The 18,019-nt window shown below is 38.0% G+C and overlaps 1 protein-coding gene across 3 annotated transcripts in view; it reads right to left on the bottom strand.

Moving 5' to 3' along the window:
- Nucleotides 1-18,019, bottom strand: part of DCAF5 (DDB1 and CUL4 associated factor 5) — a 67,796-nt gene that overhangs the window by 7,680 nt on the left and 42,097 nt on the right. For all 3 annotated transcript variants that reach the window (XM_052696886.1, XM_052696888.1, XM_052696887.1), the window contains exons 7-8: nt 10,689-10,755; nt 651-778 (exon numbers count right to left, since the gene is read on the bottom strand). In XM_052696886.1, coding sequence (XP_052552846.1) covers nt 651-778; nt 10,689-10,755 — 195 coding nt within the window. The remainder of the gene's footprint in view (nt 1-650; nt 779-10,688; nt 10,756-18,019) is intronic.

Raw genomic sequence — 18,019 nt, 5'->3', positions numbered from 1 at the left:
CTGTCTTGCTTCCACAATATTGGCTGTCTTTCTTCAAGGAAAAAAGAAAAATCCAGAGTCTAACAAACTTTGCCATCATATGGCGAGACAAGCTTTCTAAAAATACAATAAACTGTTAGATAATTCAGAGAACATACACAGTGTCTGGAAGCCACAGAACTTTATGTTGAAGTGATCTAATGCAGGTGTACACAAAAATTACAGGTGCGCCTGAAGCAGTAGCTGGGTCAGGTCAAGCTATGCTAAAGCTCCACTATACCATTCAGAGAGGATGTATGAGATTTTTCACACACAGTATTAGAAGTCTTAGAAGACCACATATTATGGCTCTGACCAAACTTTGCATGGTACTTCAGGAACGAAAAATGAAGCTGGGAAAAAGAAATTCTTTCTTGAGGTACAAACTCATGAAATCCTGATCTTATCCCTTACCTCTAAAAACCTTCAAAACTGAAATGGAGTTTAAAGTTGAAAAACCCAATAAAACATTTGCATTATCTTAACCAGGCAAATGAGACACGGATTTGTAGAAAAGAACACAATGACAAGATAGAGGGGGTGGGGAAAAAAATTATCTGAAGGATTTGAACAAAACAAAACACTTCTTTCTGAATTAGTGCAAGAACGTGCTTTCTGACAACTAATCTTACCTTTATAATCTTTTCAACACCAGAAGAACAGATCATGTAAGTGTGAGGATTAAACCGGACTTGGTTTACAATGGACCGATGACCTTTCAATACCATAAAGGCACCATTGACAACCCTGCCAATGCCACCTAGGGGAAATAAAAAAACAACTGAAATTAATAATTACATGTCCATATTGCTTTCATTTATAATCATGTAAAGTCATTATATTTGACAATGTGCTTCAGCTTTCTGCAATACTTAAGAGGCCTGTGCTGACTGCAGAATTCCAATTTCATGAGTAATGCCCCTATGAAAAGCTGCAAGTTTGATGAAATGCATCCTTCCTGTAAATTAGGACTTGGAAGTTAGCTTTAGTTCAACCATCTAAACAAACATTAGAGGTTTTTGACCCAACATGACAAGTGTGTGAACGAGAACAACATACATACTTTATGAAATCACCAGTGAAACTTTACTGCCTAAGGCATGACACTACTCAACTTGTGAATGTGAAGCAGAGACAAATAAAAAAGTTGACTTTTTAATAGCTCTATTTTTTTTTATATTAACAATTCACTGCAGCTGTAATTGACCCTAGTCCAATGGATAAGAATTTAGGGGAATCAATTTTAGGACTACTAGCCTTAATTACCACATTACAGCTAGATTTAGTGCAGCCTTCTCTAGAGCAAGATCTATATCAGCTCATATTTCTGTGAATCAAGCTTAAAGATGGACCTGAAATAACAAATCTGACCAGTGGGTTGTATAATTCTTTTAAAAAAGATAAGGAATTAGCTTAAGTACAATACTACTGCAGCAACTATAAAATTCAAAATGAAAGCTAGACAACTTTTTCTGCCTGGTTATTGACTATTACTAAGTGTACACACTGAAGAAAGAAACTCATCACACAGCTGGTTTCAATTTTTTTATTCATTTTAAATATAATCTGTGAATATATATATTCACATGAATAAACCATAGATACGTTGGAAAGCATATCTCCGTATCTGAATAAACAAGATTCAATAAACATGCTATGATTAAGAGTGTAAGTGAAAAAAATAAGACTTATAGAAGACAGGAAGTAAAAGCTAAAAACCACTTTGGAGGAAAACAACCTTGCTATTTACAAATCCAAATGTTGTAAGGACCTTGTAATTTGTTTTCTCTTCTCCTTTGTCCTCAAAGAGATCTTTCAGCTAAAATAGCTGCTGGTTTGAGCCCTAAACCCAGTGTTGAACAACCTGTCTTCTGAAACAGGAGTTCTCCTACAGAACAAGCTTCCTGAGGAAAAGCTTGCTTTATCACTGAAGTACAATAGCAAGACAGAATTGTCAAAAAGAAAAAAAAAAAAAAGAAAAAAGAAAAAGTTCCTGTATCACCTATTTCTTAAGTTACATAAATGACAAAGAACTGGAGCCTACATCCATCTCCTTCTCTACTCTTAAAGGTACTCCATGCCTTCCACACATAACTAAACACAAAATATCAGAATGATGTGTACAAACTGTGATAAGGATTCAGAAATGGGGAGTCACCCAACACCTAATAATCTCAGGCCTGTCTACAAGCAGAAAAGTTTCCAAAAGCTGTAAAGATCTATTTGCTCAGATCATTTTTTGCAGATCAAACTGCAGTATCATAACACTTCGAGACAGAAAGGTAACATACCTGAAAAGGAAAGTGAGATGGGGAGAGATGATGACCAAGTCAAGAAAAAAGCAAATAAAATTTTATGCATCAATTCTGTCTACAATATTAAGGCTGATTTAAAATTCAACTAATTGGAAAGCAAGATCATTCCCAGTTAATTTCAAGACGTATTCACCAGAATTGCCATGAGACTGAGCTACCTGTGATAGTTTATTAAATGTTTGATTGGGCTCTTTTAATTTGCTTTTCCTTTCTTTCAGATTCCTCACAACCTTTCATTTCACTCATCCCAACAGACGTTCATGACCACATTTGTGGCTGATGGCAAGTTGCCCTACTCCCACAGCATTCTTTCCAGACAAATCATATTTATCAATCCAATTGTGTCTATCAAGCCAACTGTACATGGTTACATCAAGTCCAGTTCTCAATGTGTTTGTCTTGACCTAGCAGACAAACGTTCCAGGAAAGAGGGCCTCGGGACCTAAGGGACAATTTGCTTAGGAAATGTTTCCAAGCATGTAAGTAATGCTGAAAATAAGTTGTAATCAACCACAGGCTCTAGCTGCCTGAATTCAGTAGAAAACAACAAATATGCCCAATGAGACACTTACAGAAAACTCAGAAGTTAGAGAAACAATAAACAAAGAAAGAATTGTAACAGAAATAAATACAAATTTAGGGCATCATATCTTGGGCTGCATTTCTAAGTTAGTCATTGGCCACTTATGGAACCATCAAGCACCGACTTTTAACCCACGATTATTTACCTAGTAGGACATATTAACAGTTATTTAATGTCAGAACCATCTTCTGAAACTTCAGATGTTTATAAATTCATCAAGAGCACCGGATGAAGAGTACACAGCATGCCACATCTAGAACACAGCTCTCCTTGGGCCTTTTTCGCATTCAGTCAGCAGGACTGAACTCCAAAGCTTTCTGCCTTTAATACTGAAGTTCCCTAAATTAAAGATTATACCTTTCAAGCTGTTAATAGTAAAATCAGATGAAGCACAGTCCCAGAACATGCTTCACTCCTTTTACTGTGAACTTGATTGAACTTCTCCACAAAGCCCCTTAAAACAACTAACCGCCAATTACACGAAAAGTCCTCATGAACTTTGTGATTAGTGGAATCACAAAGCTTAGCAGTCTGCCTTTTCCAGTAGTATGAAAGGTTTCAAGTACTTAAAATAAAAAGCAGACTTAAGCAAAGCCCCAGTCATCTTAGTGTTGAATGTAAGAGACTGCACCAGAACCTCATTTTGGAGAATTTCTTCACCTGATGCAATTTTAGTCTACCAACTCCTACAAACTTCAGTGATATCTATAAGTCAGTGCTTAATGCAGAGCCTTCTCTATCCTCTCAGTGGTCCCTCCATATATTACAGTAGCTCAGCAAAGCTGATATCCTATTGCATGAGTATCTCTGCAGCAGACAACTCGTGTTCAGATTTGTCTCTCAAGAGACAAATCTGCCCCTGGTCTCTCAAGAATCCAGGCTCAGCAGAGACTTAGCTGCAGCCTTACAGTTTCTAGCCATCTCACAGCATGAGTACGATCTGCTTATGTCTGCTGGCAAAAGAAGAAAAAATGAAAAAAGGGAAAATAAAATGCATCTGCACATTAAGTTGAGGTTGGCCACTCAAATTCCTGATGGCATCTTCCATGCTAATATCACAGCATATTCAGAGCTGGAAAAGACCCATAAGGATCATCGAGTCCAACTCCCAGCTTCCCACAGAGCCCCTAAATTGCAAACCACGCTTCTGAGAGTATTAGTTCAGAAATTCTTGTCTATTCATGCTGCAAAGCAACATCTCAACTGCTTTCAAGCAAGACTATGATGAGTAGCACGCTATGGTCAAACCATCATGTGAATCAAGCTGGTTAGTGGCACAGTAGCCAGAACAGCAATAATCAAACTGGTGTTGCTGTCCTCACTTAAAAAGGTATTTTTATTTGCCTGGTTTCACCTCTGCTATCCCAACAAATCTCATATTTTGTTTTCAAAGTTTGTCGGGGGTGGAGCAGGGGCTAGCTTCTGAATTTAGTGGCATGCACAGGTCTGCAGCTGGGTTAGCATGACAGCTCTTATATTCCTAGCTACACATTTGTGTATGCAGTATTTATACAGGAGCCACAGATAGAGCTCACACATGTTATTGTTAAATAATTTATTTACTTCAAAATTCTTCACAAGCTCATTATTCATGCAGAATTTAGAATGTTTCTAACTTCCTAACCACTAGGAGCAGCAATGGAAGTACAGTAGCTGGTCTTGTAATATTTTCCAAAAATTACTATGCTTAAAGACAGTTCTGACTAGTTATTTAGTGTTCCAGCTGAACTAGTCAATGTTTTTTTGGTTTTATGAGGTACACAAAGCGGAGTATCAAGAAAATCCCTCTTTCCCTACACCCTACAACTAGGTGCTGGGAAGCAATACAAAGTCTCAAAGAGTTCTTTAAATGATGTCCCACTATGCTGTTTGACCAGTTGGAACAAACCACTTTTAGTGGTTTAAATTTGAAGTTTAAATTGAAGATTAAAGTTTAAGTTTGAAGAGTACATCTTTAAACGTACACTTTTAAAAGCTCCTTCTTCTATGCACATTTGACACGATGTTGGTAACACCAAGGCATATCTACATGCTACAGTATAGACAGAAGGAAACAACAGTACAATGCCTTGAAAGTAGTGGATATCTTCTAAGTTGTCAAAGGGATTACATACTGACTTGCTTTATTATTTGCATTTTACATTTTATGCTAATTAAACCCTAATAATTATGCAGCTTTGCATATTTATGAAAATGAGTTGATGCTCTCAATTTAAGAAACATGCTTGATGGTACACATCAACAAATTAAAAACAAACAACAAGCACATGCTAGTAAAACAAAAGTGAGAGCAAGCTATGCGGGCAGCAATTTGACTTCCCATGCATAATTTTCACAACACAGAGCAGTATTTAAACCAAATAAACAACTGAAGAAATTATTTGGAGAATAAGGAAAAGAGGGAAATGTACATTACAACAAGTGCCCTAGTGCAGAAATCCTCTAAGAACATGAAACAGTCTTTAAAGTAATGAAAGCTATGTTACAAATATTTTTAACAATTCAAATCACTGGAGAATTTCCTGGGATAAGGAACAATCTTCACTGTAACAGAGGAATTAAATGACCTCATTAAAAAGAAGTCCTTCCTATCTAGGACACTGCAAAAGCAGCCCTGCTGGTTGTTCATATAAGGTAGAAAGATGCTCCATAGAGTAATGCATAACTTCACACGCGCCTTGTGAATTACTCAAAGTGTTGAAAGCTCCTGAGAAGAACCAGATATATACAGCTGCTGCCAGTGTGCCACAGCATGCCATTTGACCGTAGTACTTGGCACTGCAATAAAAATCTAACTTAAAAATAATTTGGTTTTCATTAATAACAATATAGGACACATTTAGACCATAGGCCACAACCCCACATTTGAATCCTCTGAGGTCACAGTGTGCTCATGGGAGAGAGCAACAGCACTGCTGCATGCCAAAGAACTTTGACATTGCTTCATGTTCTTGCACCAGTCAAGCAAACAAATATTTCTAGCGTGCAAGACCTCTGCCTTTGGGGCAGCTGATTATGTTTAGAACCCTTACAAAGTCTCTGGTCACTCACACACCCCCATTTGTTTTGCTCCTTAGAGACCTGTCTATAGTGAAACCTGTCTTAGTGAAACCAAGGCACAGGTTTCTGCAACATCTCCACTAGCAGGACCAGGAACCTGATTCCAGGTGTAGAAGCAGCCAGAGCAAACTCGAGGTTTTCTCAGCAGCAGAGGCAGAACTGGCTTTGGACACACCAAAGACAGGGTGAGAACAGCAAGGCTAGTTGAGAATCTGTTTCCTTTCAGCAAAGTAAGAGATGGTTTGGGAGACGCACAAGGGAAATCTGGCTTAGCACTCCTGCTGCTCCAGGAGAAAGCAAAAGGCTGTGTCTTCCGTAAGAAAAGAGCTCTAACACTAGCTGCAGGCTGTCACCTTCATCACCTTCCCACCTGCCCACCGCTACTCAGGCCAGGTGAAAGGACCAGTGAAAGCACATGGAGTGGTGGGTTGGTGTCAGCAGCTGCCTTGGACAACCTGCCCTTCCAGGTAATCCCTACTGCACCTCGCTGGCCTCGAGCCAACCCTGTGGTGATCTCAGATCTCTGTAGAGCTTCCAAAAGCCAAAGAAAAAAAAATAAAATCATTTAAACATCTAAAGAATATGTGGAAAGCTGTAGTAGCAGAGGCTATTTTGGACATCTGTTTCGTCCCTTCTTCTGTTGTTGCTAAATGCCTGCAGTATTCATACCTTATCTATACCAGCCATCCTACTATTGTTGCTTGTAGAGACAAGCAACAGTGTGAAAGCAAAAGACAAATTTACTATAAAAATGAACCTTGGCACACCCTTCCTACTCTGATCCTTTTCTTGATCTGAGAGAGATGACTCCTGTGGCTCTGCCCCACTGCAGACTTGCTGCAATCACTGCACAAATATCCCACGGCACACTGCTGCCAGCACTGACCTGAAGGAAGAGACAAACTACAGACCTAAAAGCAAAATGATCCCAAGACCATTGCTCACAAACAAACACATTTTTATTGGGAAAAATAAAAATAGACCAAGCTTCCAGAGCATTCTCCCCTATAAGTGGAGTCAGAAAACTGACTGCAAGTGTGCACATACATAAAATCTCAAAAATAACTAGACATTATGAAGCAACTAATCGTTGATTATTCATCTTCATCTGTCAGCCTGCAACTCAGGAAGCTGAAACCACAAGCTGTCTCCAGTGAGACAACCCTGTTCAACTGTTAATAAAAGATCTGTTGCTGAATTCTTCAATCTAAAGAGTAGTGCATTCACAGTGACCAAGAAAAAGGGAAGAAAAAATTGCATCAGTTTTGCTGCAAATTCATGCAAGTAACTGTACCACAACATTGGACCCTTCCTTGCTAGCAGTTGCAGTTAAAGACAGAATTAAAAAGAGGTTTTGAATCAGTTTGCAGTTCTGATTTAGTAAAATTTTTGCAAAGTCTGATAAGAGCTTGACAATGTAAATTGAAGGATTGCAGACTGCCTTTTTCCAGTCACAACTAAATATCACGCATCTCATACAGCATCTTAGAGGAGTATTTCAAAGGCAAGAGAAAAAAAAGCTCTGAATTACAAAGATGATTCAGAGTAGCGAGTGAGGAATGTAAAGCCCTACCAAACCCTCCATTACTTCACAAGACATGAAAGGTTCTGTCTTGAACAGAGATTCTTTACCAAGAGACCATGTTTACGGGAGTTTGTTCTAATACTGCCTGAAGTATTTGTGCTGTTTAACAGGCTTGCTGAACAGGTCACTTCTCACTTCTAGCTTGCCTTGAAGTCAGATAAATGTCATGGAAACTCAGGGCTGCTTTTCTTCTACCAGGCCAATGTATATATTTTGCTAGAAACTTTGCCTCTGAAGAAAATAGAATAAGTGCTTTAAAGAGGAAGTTGGCTAACAGACTTACCAAACAACTGGCAATTACTTCTGAAGCAATAGTGGAAAGCTGAATGGAGAAGGAAGTGGAATAACCAACAAAGTATTCTATTTTCAAGTAAGGACAAAAGGTGATTTAAAAGCAACTCCTCTTTTGGCAGTGAAAGTCCTGGCCTGTTTAAAACAATCTAAACTTGTAGAGAGAGACAGTCAGCAAGACTCCAACCAAAGAGCCTCCTAAGCAGCTTAGGGAATACCTTTTCCTCCTCCCCAGTTTTCACATAAATCCTGTCTTAAAAAACTAGTCTGAACAAGACCACCGGAGGAATCTCTATCTGAAGAACAACTCAAAGCATCCTACTGGTAGGACATCTCTGAATTGTGATTATTTGCAAAAAAAATGCCAGAATTTGCTCAATTTTCCAGGCAAATTTACAAAGCAGGTAACTGGATTCCTCCAACACGAACTAAACTTGCAGTTGCTTGACGGGTGTGTTTCTTTCCATTCCTTACCTTTTTTTAGTAACATTGCTAGCCTTTAGATAGCAAGTAGTAGCTATACCTGAGCATAACCAAAGGGATCTGTTTCAGAGCTATTCCTAAGGAGAAAATCCCTAAAAAGATTTATACTTGCAAATATGTTATTTACTAGCAAGTGATATAATTTAAGGGAGCTGTACCGTAAATATTTGTAGCAAGTGCCTGAATTCAACAGACATCAGTTAGGGCACTACTTTTATTTAAAACAGTGACCAAAGGATATTATATCATCCTGTCCAGTTTGTGAAGTATTTAAATGAAAAACCACATTCCACCCCTTAATATCACAGACCCAAATATGTTCCTAAATTAAGCTAGAATGTGAAAATAAGGAGCGTTCCCCTCAAGCAGAAGGTTTCTAAGGTCTCCACACCCGATAACAAGACTTCTTTTCCAAGAAGGAAGCCGAGCAAACTCTACAGATGAACTACTATGAGCCACAGGATCAGATTTTAAAGAGGATGTTTCATCACAATTAAAACAGGTCCAACCCTTCAAGAGCTGAGTGAAGAAAAGCTTCAAGAAGACTATCACAGGTGACTTGGACAGGTAACGTGTTATTTGCCACAGAAACAGAATTTCTGTGTCTATCAAAACAAAGCTCATCAGCCTTTTCAAAATCTTCCAATAAATCTCATGTAAATTGAGCAGTTCTCTAAGACACGTGGGTTCCTACCACAGGATCTTCTGATCCCATTAAGCAAGTACTGAAGGCAATTGACATTAAGTAATTAATTTTGTAACTGAAATGTTGCAAGTTTACTGACACCCTTCCTCAAGTTAGAAGAATCAGAAACAAAAAAGCTGACTGAAACACATATGACATTGTTTTAAATAATTCTAGCTACCACTCTGTGCAAAGATCTTACAGCCAAACCCAGAAATCTTGATTTTATAAATGCAGTCAGGACAAGTACAGTAACATGCATAAAATGTAATTCTACCGTGCTCAAATGAAAAAAAAACTTTCTGATAAATAATATTTAAACATACGTAACATTTGTTTTAAAGAGCAGGAAATTCCATAATTCACAAAAATATAATAAAACCAAGAGAATCATACAAATTAAAAGCTAAACAGAGGGACATTTCTATAAAACCTATAGTAAAGGACACTAGGGTGAGGAACTGGCACTTTTAACAGGACCATCTTCAGAACTTCTGGACTGCAACACCAAATGTTCACTGAATGACCAATCCAACATTCAAATGACAATTCACTCAAAACTCTACTGGTAACCAAACCTTTTAAGAGGCAAACTATCCTCTAGCTTCGATTAAGCAGTGGTGATGAGTGGCCTTTTAAAATGAAACAAGATCTTCTCACTTCAACTCCATAGCAGATTGTAATTTGCTCTCACTATTGCTAGTGTACCTCAAAAATCATGAAATAACACTTGGTTGTTCTTAATACCACTAAGATGCACAATTTAAATTGTGAAAGTCATTCAAAATAGAAACAGTAGATTTACCCAGAGATTTAATGAAAGTACAAAACCACTCCAACATTTTAGAGATGCTGACATTGTATGGCCCAGAGGTAATAACGGATGATGCTGTATTGCCAAACTCTACATATTAGGGAATGGTATGACATCAGGCACTGACCAAGAGTGACATTTGCAATGCTATTGTTGCATCCCAGACTGTTGCTTTTCTTTACTCAACATCAGCTCTTCAATCCTTTTACACAGATTTTTGCTACAGTTACTTTCTTCACATCTGCCCCACCTTGAGAACGGTCAAAAATAGCCCAAAGCAGTAATTTCTACCAGCAACAGCACTCCTCCACTCAGAAAGTCCAGGAGAATAACTGCTCTGTAGTAGAATTCAGTGGCTCCGGGGTAGGAGGAAAGGAAAAGACAGGTGCACTGTACAGAACAGACCAACGTACTGGAACTGTAAGGAGCAGCTTGGAAACCCAGAAGCATTTTATACTGCAAGCTTCTTCCTGGGATGAAATTTCTTAGCAAGACCCTACATATTTCAGTGAACTCAGAAAGTAAGTTCAGCTTAGAAGCAGCAAAGTTGGTAGACAGGAGGAAGACAAGACAGAATCTGCCTCCAGCCATAGCTCCTCCCCTTCATCAGCTCCTCTAGAAGATATAGACGGTAGTTATATTGGAACAGAAATAAGAAGAAAATTACTATATCACTGATTCACATGGCATAGCCTATTACCACCCTTACAGGTTTCACTCAAATAAGTCTAGAATAGTGGTTGAGTGAAAACAGCAATTGTAGAAAACACAAACTAGTATGTCAGACACATTCCCCACCTAAACCCAAGTTTCTGAAATAATAATAATAATTTAAAAACAAAACAAAACCTTACCTGCTTCTGGATCTGGAGGAATCCTCCACATATACAAATTGAAGTCATCAGAGCCCGACAGAATGTACTGTTAAGAATAAAAATAAAAGCAGTTTACCACAAGGTAACACTTGAATTAAGTTACTTTTTAATCTGGGTTCTCCAAACATACAAAGAAAGAAAGCAAAATGATTTTCTCATTCATTACACCTCACTGATCAACTTAGATAGGGGTAAGGTGCAACAGAATAATGCTTCGTGCTTGTAAATGGACCAAAGTTCAAAAGTACTCTTCATATATCTAACACCCAGAGCCCAAAAAGTATGGCTTCTTTGCTGAATAAGGCTATAAATTATGACTGGCTTTAATGCATACAGGCCTAGATCAAACTCTGATCTTGTAGTTTGCAACACTTGTCTTTTTTTAATGTTTAATTTTTTTTTTTTTTTAATGTTACGTCATTTGTTCTTTTTTCCCCCTTAGCTCTTGAACTACAAAGGAAAACTTCAAACATGCACCCAAAAAGAGAGCCAGCACATCCTTTACCCATAAGCACAACGTGCATGGCTCATGGCAGTCTGCTAGAGACCATCAAAGGTCAGTCAGTGATGGTGGGATTCTTGAACACTGAACAAAACCAAAGTTGAACACTCAGACCAAAAGAAAACATGTGAATCGCACTGATATATATATATATATATATATATATCTATATATCTCTCTAAAAAATGTATATATATATATATATATATATATTTTTCCTGATTGCAGTTACTCTGAGGAGATGGACAGATGAAAGATTTAGATTCAATCTGTAATAGCCCTACATAATATACTACAAACATGCACTGGAATAACAGCTGACATCTCACATGGAAAAAAGCTTATCCCCTCAGTTCCAAGGGGCCATAAACTGTGCCATGTATTCAAATATCTTGTCTCCAGTGAACTGTAAATCCCAAATTAGTGATGAGACGACATCGGTGATCACTATGGTCCTTTTCAACCTAGCTCTTACTATTACAGAGTCATAGAAACACAGGCAGATACCAATTCTAGTTATACACGTACCAAGAGAGTAAATCTACCATCCTCAACAGACTTGCAACTTGTGCTTAATCAATGCAGTCAAAAAGATGCTTTTTTATTTTATTATTATAACTATTTGAACAGAGGGAAGGAAGAAAAAGAAATAAATGGAGCAAGACCATCTTTTTTCTAACCTTTGATAAGAAAGAAAATTGTTTTATTTGGCTGAAATATAATTGGTTTCTGTCTTTCATTCTCCAGGGGTACATAAACTCATCAAGCAAAGTATCATCAAGCAGTGAGAAGACAAGAATAACATAGGACTGAGAAACAAATAAACAAAAAAAATATATACCAACTTGGAGAAAGATGATACAAATTTGCATATATTCTGTTTGCAATGTTAATTACATTCCTGCAGAGTTTGGATGTTTCCAGCCACAAAAAATGCAATTACCAGCCATGAAGTTCCTTCTCTGGTCTCCAACTATCACAATCCAACTATTCTTCTCTCTTATTTTTAAAGACTAAGGATGTGAGTAAGCATTTATGAATGCAATTCTGTTCAGTTTCTGGTAGGTAAGAAGCACTGATCAAACACCGGTCCCATTAAAAACTTGTGTGCATTAGTTCTGCATCACTCATAGACCCTTCCTTTCCAAGCCAAAAAAGCAATTTCTGCAAGTCAACATGTCCAAGCACTTACACAGCTAACCTCTGCCAAAACGACCTGACAGTGCCAGGAATACACGCTTCCCCTTTCATTTGACTGCTTGTAAATGTTAGACCACAGCAGGCTGAACTGTGGTGCCAGATCTACACAAATTAAGGCTCTCATAGGCAACCTCCCAGCAACCAGAAGGAAAGCAGCTCTCATACATTTTGTTACACAGAAAATGAATGCTTTAAAGAAAAGAAAGAAAAAAAAAAAAAGACTTGCTTAAAGTTATGAAAACGTTGCCAACCATTGGCATTTATTACCAAAGCACTGCAGTTTAAGCAATGACTAGTTTGCCTGCAAAACGTTAAGATAAATGAGAACTTCTAAAATGCTAAGTATCTTGAACTTATGACCATAATGCATATTTTTTAAAAAGTTCAAACTCCTTAATATGAGAACAATTTACCACTTTATGCAATAAATCAAACAAGCCTAACAGTGACAGGCCCAGAAGTGACAGAGTATCCTTTGATTTGCAGATGAAAACACAGTATGAGCTGTAAACTCAATGGCCAATTTTCTAGGAAATCTGGCATGCCACTCACTGCCCTTTGAAAACTCCTGATTAAGGATATTCTCTTTCTTCAGAGGAAAAAAGATAAGAGTGTTCACCCAGCAATGAGGACTAAAGGCAATTTGACTGCATTATCTTGAATGTAACCAGGAGGTCAAGTCAAATTATATTATATTAAAAAATATTCCCCTTACCTGTCCTTTGAGAAACCACATCTGAGTATTGGGTCAGGGGGACCCAAGTGGACAGAAAAGCAACACTAATAAATTGGACACAGTGGAGAAGGAGAATTGGGGCTGCGAAGACACACAATCTACGAGGAAAAGCTAAAGGAACTGGCTTTATTTAGCCAGAGGAAAAAGTGAAGGGATGGAGCAGACCCCAATAATCTTCTAAGTGCCCAGAGGAACACAGAGCAGTCAGGGATGACTCTCCTCAAGGGTGTGCAGTGATTGCTTAGGAAGCAAGAGTCACAAGTCACAGCAAGTGAAGTTCCAGCTGAGCATTAAGGAACAACGCATTCAGGAAAGTGACAAATGTCCCAGCAATGCAGGGGAATCTCTATCCTTTCAAATACAAAATTTAACCAGACAACTCCCTGAACAACATGATCTGGCGTTTGAAAACACCTGCCCCGAGACACAACTTACAAAATATGGCTTCCTGAGTTCTTTTCTCACACAATTTATTCATTGGAAAAAAAAATAATAATAATAATAATAATTAAAAACCTTGGAATGTTTTTTTTGTGTTTTTCTCTTTGTTTGGTTGCAGAGGGCAGAGGCAGTGTGAGGAAAATACCTACCTGGATTTTTACAGTATATCACAACATTATGAAAATTCCAACAGGAAGACAAACTTCGCCATGCAGACAGAGACATAAGCTGTAGTTCAGCACAAGGACTTGCATAACTTCTGTGGTGTGTACAATTTGGAGAGTTTAATAAAAAAGATTGGCACAGTGGCACAGTATTTTAACTAATTCACACATTCACATAATGGCTGAGATTAACAGAGATCTCCAAAGGACATCTTTTGGTCATCCTGCTCAAGCAGTGTCACTTAAGATTTGGTTGCCCAGGACCACATTCAGACAGCCAGCTCTAAGTAGATATGAACTATCTCTGTTAAAAGCACCATAAGGTCCCTCAGTTAAGTCATGCCCTCGTAGCTTTATAACATTTGCAACAACCAAATGTAAATATGGCCAAAGTATTTTGAAGTGCATTGGGAGGTAATGAGGATGAATGAATACAGCATCAGTGTTACAATTTATGTCTAATCAAGGAAGAAGCTCAGCTTCTGAAGAAGTTGCTGTGTCTAACATTGCAACTAAGATAACCCTCAGTAGGTGCCAGAAGAATTAACTGATATAGTCTTCTATACAAGATTAATGTTTTAAACTATAGATTATTTTTAAACTACAGTCAACTGTGAAGTTTTTACAGAAATTTAAGTTTTACTTCAATAATTAGCTGGGCTAGTAATCCCCAGAAACAGCATGTTCTGCAAAATGCCCAACAATTTGTGGTCTTTCACTACCACCACTAAAGCAGCAAGCACGGTTTTCCATTCTCCTATAGTGCTAATGATACCACTGGAATGCATGTTCTCTTGATGTTCTCACAATATAGAACTGAACTGCTGGAAGCACTACACAGCTTTGCAGCTGGAGACTGAGAGCCAGCCAAAAGTACAACCTTACAGCTATGGCCAGCTGAAGCTTCAAGAGCAGGCATTCAAGCTGTTAAACCTAGACACGGCCACGACACTTAAAAGAGAAGTCAGTTCCAATGAGTAGTATCTGCATGAGACAGCAGAAACCCAAGGCTTCTGGAGGGCACAGCTGGACTAACACTTACATGATCGCCTGTGTAAATCTTTATTTCATGTATACAGTATTAACATACCAATAAGTCAATAATTTTCCCACACAAGTTGAGAGCTATGGGATAAGGATTGAGAAATTAAAATCAGTTGACACTACCAGAGAATTCAAAGAAATAATTGCTGTGAAGTACACCAACCCCTTGTTAATAAGACTGAAATCCTGAGGGAAGGGAGCAGACTTTTTAAAAGGAAGAGAAAGGAAAGAAGAGGGCTTTGGAGTGGAGTAGATGAAACAACATCATGCTGCTTAGACTCCCCTTTAATTATGCCCAAGGATTTCTGGTCCTGAGGGGATGTACAAAGAGTAATTCCTAGGAGAATACCTTCTGCTGACTTGCTTCAAGAACAGAAGCCCAGATAATCAAATCACAGAGGCAAGCTAAGAAGATACAGAAGTATATGCACTCACAAAGATGAGTAAACGCACAGACAGGGTGCACTCCCCTTTTACTCTCCCCTCAAAAGACAAACTGTAAGCAGAAGCTAACCCAGAAAACCAGTGTTGTGCAGAATTCTGCATCAGACTAGACACTGAGCCAGGAGTACAGATGCTCAGATGTCTGAGGGGAGAGACCAATATTAAAACCACCTGTTTCATTGTCTGCATTTTTGCTGCTGTATCTAACTAGGACTTCAGAAGACAACATTCAGCATATTCACACGTACGTAACATTAGAGAGAAAAGTAGTTGCTAGTAATTATTTTTTATTGTTATTATTTTAAGAAGAATCAGCTTCCATGTCTAGCTGTTAGTAACAATGACAGGAAAAGGCTTCCAGATGACTACAAGCTGCTGATTCAGAAGTTTGCCTTAGAAGGAAGAAAACTCTCAGGCGTGGTTAGAGTCGGCTGCTAGAGAAAGAACAAATTCAGTCTGAGCTTCATGTACGCATGAACTACTTAAAATGAACTGCCATCAGGAATCTGGCAGAATTATGCTGGACTAGTATTTCCCACTCATTACACTGCAGCGTGTCTCGTTTTCTCTTTCCCCAAGGAGATTAGAACCGTTGATACAAATAAGTGGAGATCTAATCTGTTGCTGCCATAGTCTCTTAACAGTAGCATTAGCGTTGTATTTTGCAATACCAGCACTCTGGGGAATTTATTTTTATTCTTACCATTGCTGTTCTGAAAGCTTTCATAATCCCACAGGCTACATTTACTCAGGTACTACTGAATATGGAGTATTTCAATGAAATTACATCTAGCCTTATTCTATAATTTGCAACATCCACGTTTCCTGTTCCCATAAAATTCCCCGTTGTTCATGAGTAAGATCAGAGATATTTTTAAGCTTTTGGCCCTACAAATGGACCAGCAGATGCGGATCATTTTTCCAAAAATATGAGTGGATTTTGGGTTGGGTTTGCTGATGCAGTAGAGAATAAGAAGAACTTAGAAGAACTTGTCTTAAAATACACAACAGAAGAACATGCAATCATCATGCCATTATATATGGATGAGTAAGACCATGGGTAACAGTACAGAGAAAATAACAATGATTTTAAGTAACTAACAGGAGATGCCAAACTGAAAAAGCCATGCGTCTGCAGATGCCCAACTTAGGGTCACTCCTCCTAAAGACAGCAAGAAGTCCGAGAGACACAAATTCCATGCTGCTGCTTACCATTTTGCCAACAAATCAGCTCTGAAAGAGATTAAATGTCAATTCCCATTCACCTGAGCATGTCTATCCCTTTTTCAATGGGGCCAACAAAACTTTCAACACGAAATATCAGATTAGACAAAGTTTTTCTCAGGCTTTTAGGGAGACATTCCTTATTTTCTTTAAGTACGTCAACGTTCACATGCTAAGGAAGAAGTACAGAAGTATCCAAAATTTGGAGGAGTTCTGATAGTGCTTTGCATAGCCCCTTTAACAAGCAAGCAGTACAAGCCTCCATATATCGCCTTAAATATATTTAATGACAGGAATGCAAGTCTGCTAGGCTGAAGTCTTAATAGCTCTTGACCATAAGAGATATCTTGGACATCTTCTCTGCATCAACTTGACAAGAAGTTGAAAAAAATGATGACTGTTTATCCAGGGATGAAAATTCACTGCAATCTGCACTTCAAAGAATATAAAAACAGTATTTTTCCCAAAGGAGAAAGGTTTCCTAAAGAAATAAGACTTAGGCTATTTTGTGCTCAATCTGACTTAAAGAACCTTTAAGACTGGGGGCCAGTTTCAATTCTGATAGAAGACCAGAGGTCCCCCCTTATTTTAAACAGTCACACAGGTGATGCCTTGTATGCAGGCACTGAGCAAAGACAGTACCATAATCACACCCTCACTGAGCAACAGGAAGCCCAAATAGAGACCCATAGAATTGTAGGCATTTGAAGGGACCTCTAGAGATCATCTAGTCCAAACCCCTACTAAATCAGGTTCCCTACAATAGGTTACAAACCGATCCTTAAACTAAACAAAATGCCTACAAAAACTCTATGATCTACTCTTTATGGAACTATTTCAAAGGAGATTAGAAAGCAAACTACAAGAAATAAAAGGACCAACTCATAACTGTGTGTTTACGTATTACAGATCTCGACCAAAAATAAAGGTCTCACTATGCATTACACATTTAGATGAAAAATGCTTGATGAAAGATACTCAATTTCTTTTATTTTTTCCAAATACAGCTGCTTCTTTGGCAGAAGAGTCTCATTTATAAGATGCATAGAGCAGTACAAGCATCTCAATTTTTTTTAATGATATATATATTTAATTCACAATGTGAATAAATTTTAGTGCTATGTCTGCTCTTTTCTGCAAGTCAAAAGTCCACAGATTTATTTCCATATCATTTTTTTTTGTTGTTCAGAGTGCCCACAGATCAGGAAAATAAAAAAACAAGTTAAGGACATATACATGGCTGACAGCCAGATTGAACATCTGAAATGTTTTTTCTAACCTAAATGATTCTATGAGAAGAAAAAACATTTTTTTTCTGATCAAAAAGCAACAAGATGTGCGCATACACACACCAGCAAGATAATGCAATTTGTGTGACATGGGCAATTCCAGAGGTATAAAAAAAGATTTTGCACAAAGCAGACATACTGCATTTTCCCTTTCCTCAAGCAACCAAGTAAACAAAAGGCAGTTGGCTAAATATTTCTGTCTCTTTTCATGCCCTGATCTTTGTGTCAGGCTGTTCCTTTATGCTGATGAATCTAAGCTTACAGTA

This window comes from Tympanuchus pallidicinctus, unplaced genomic scaffold (genome assembly GCF_026119805.1).
Source record: "Tympanuchus pallidicinctus isolate F22 unplaced genomic scaffold, pur_lepc_1.0 scaffold3, whole genome shotgun sequence".
Taxonomy (NCBI): Eukaryota; Metazoa; Chordata; class Aves; order Galliformes; family Phasianidae; genus Tympanuchus; species Tympanuchus pallidicinctus.
Note: the sequence above shows the minus strand (reverse complement) of the source record. Positions and strands in the feature narration are given on the sequence as shown.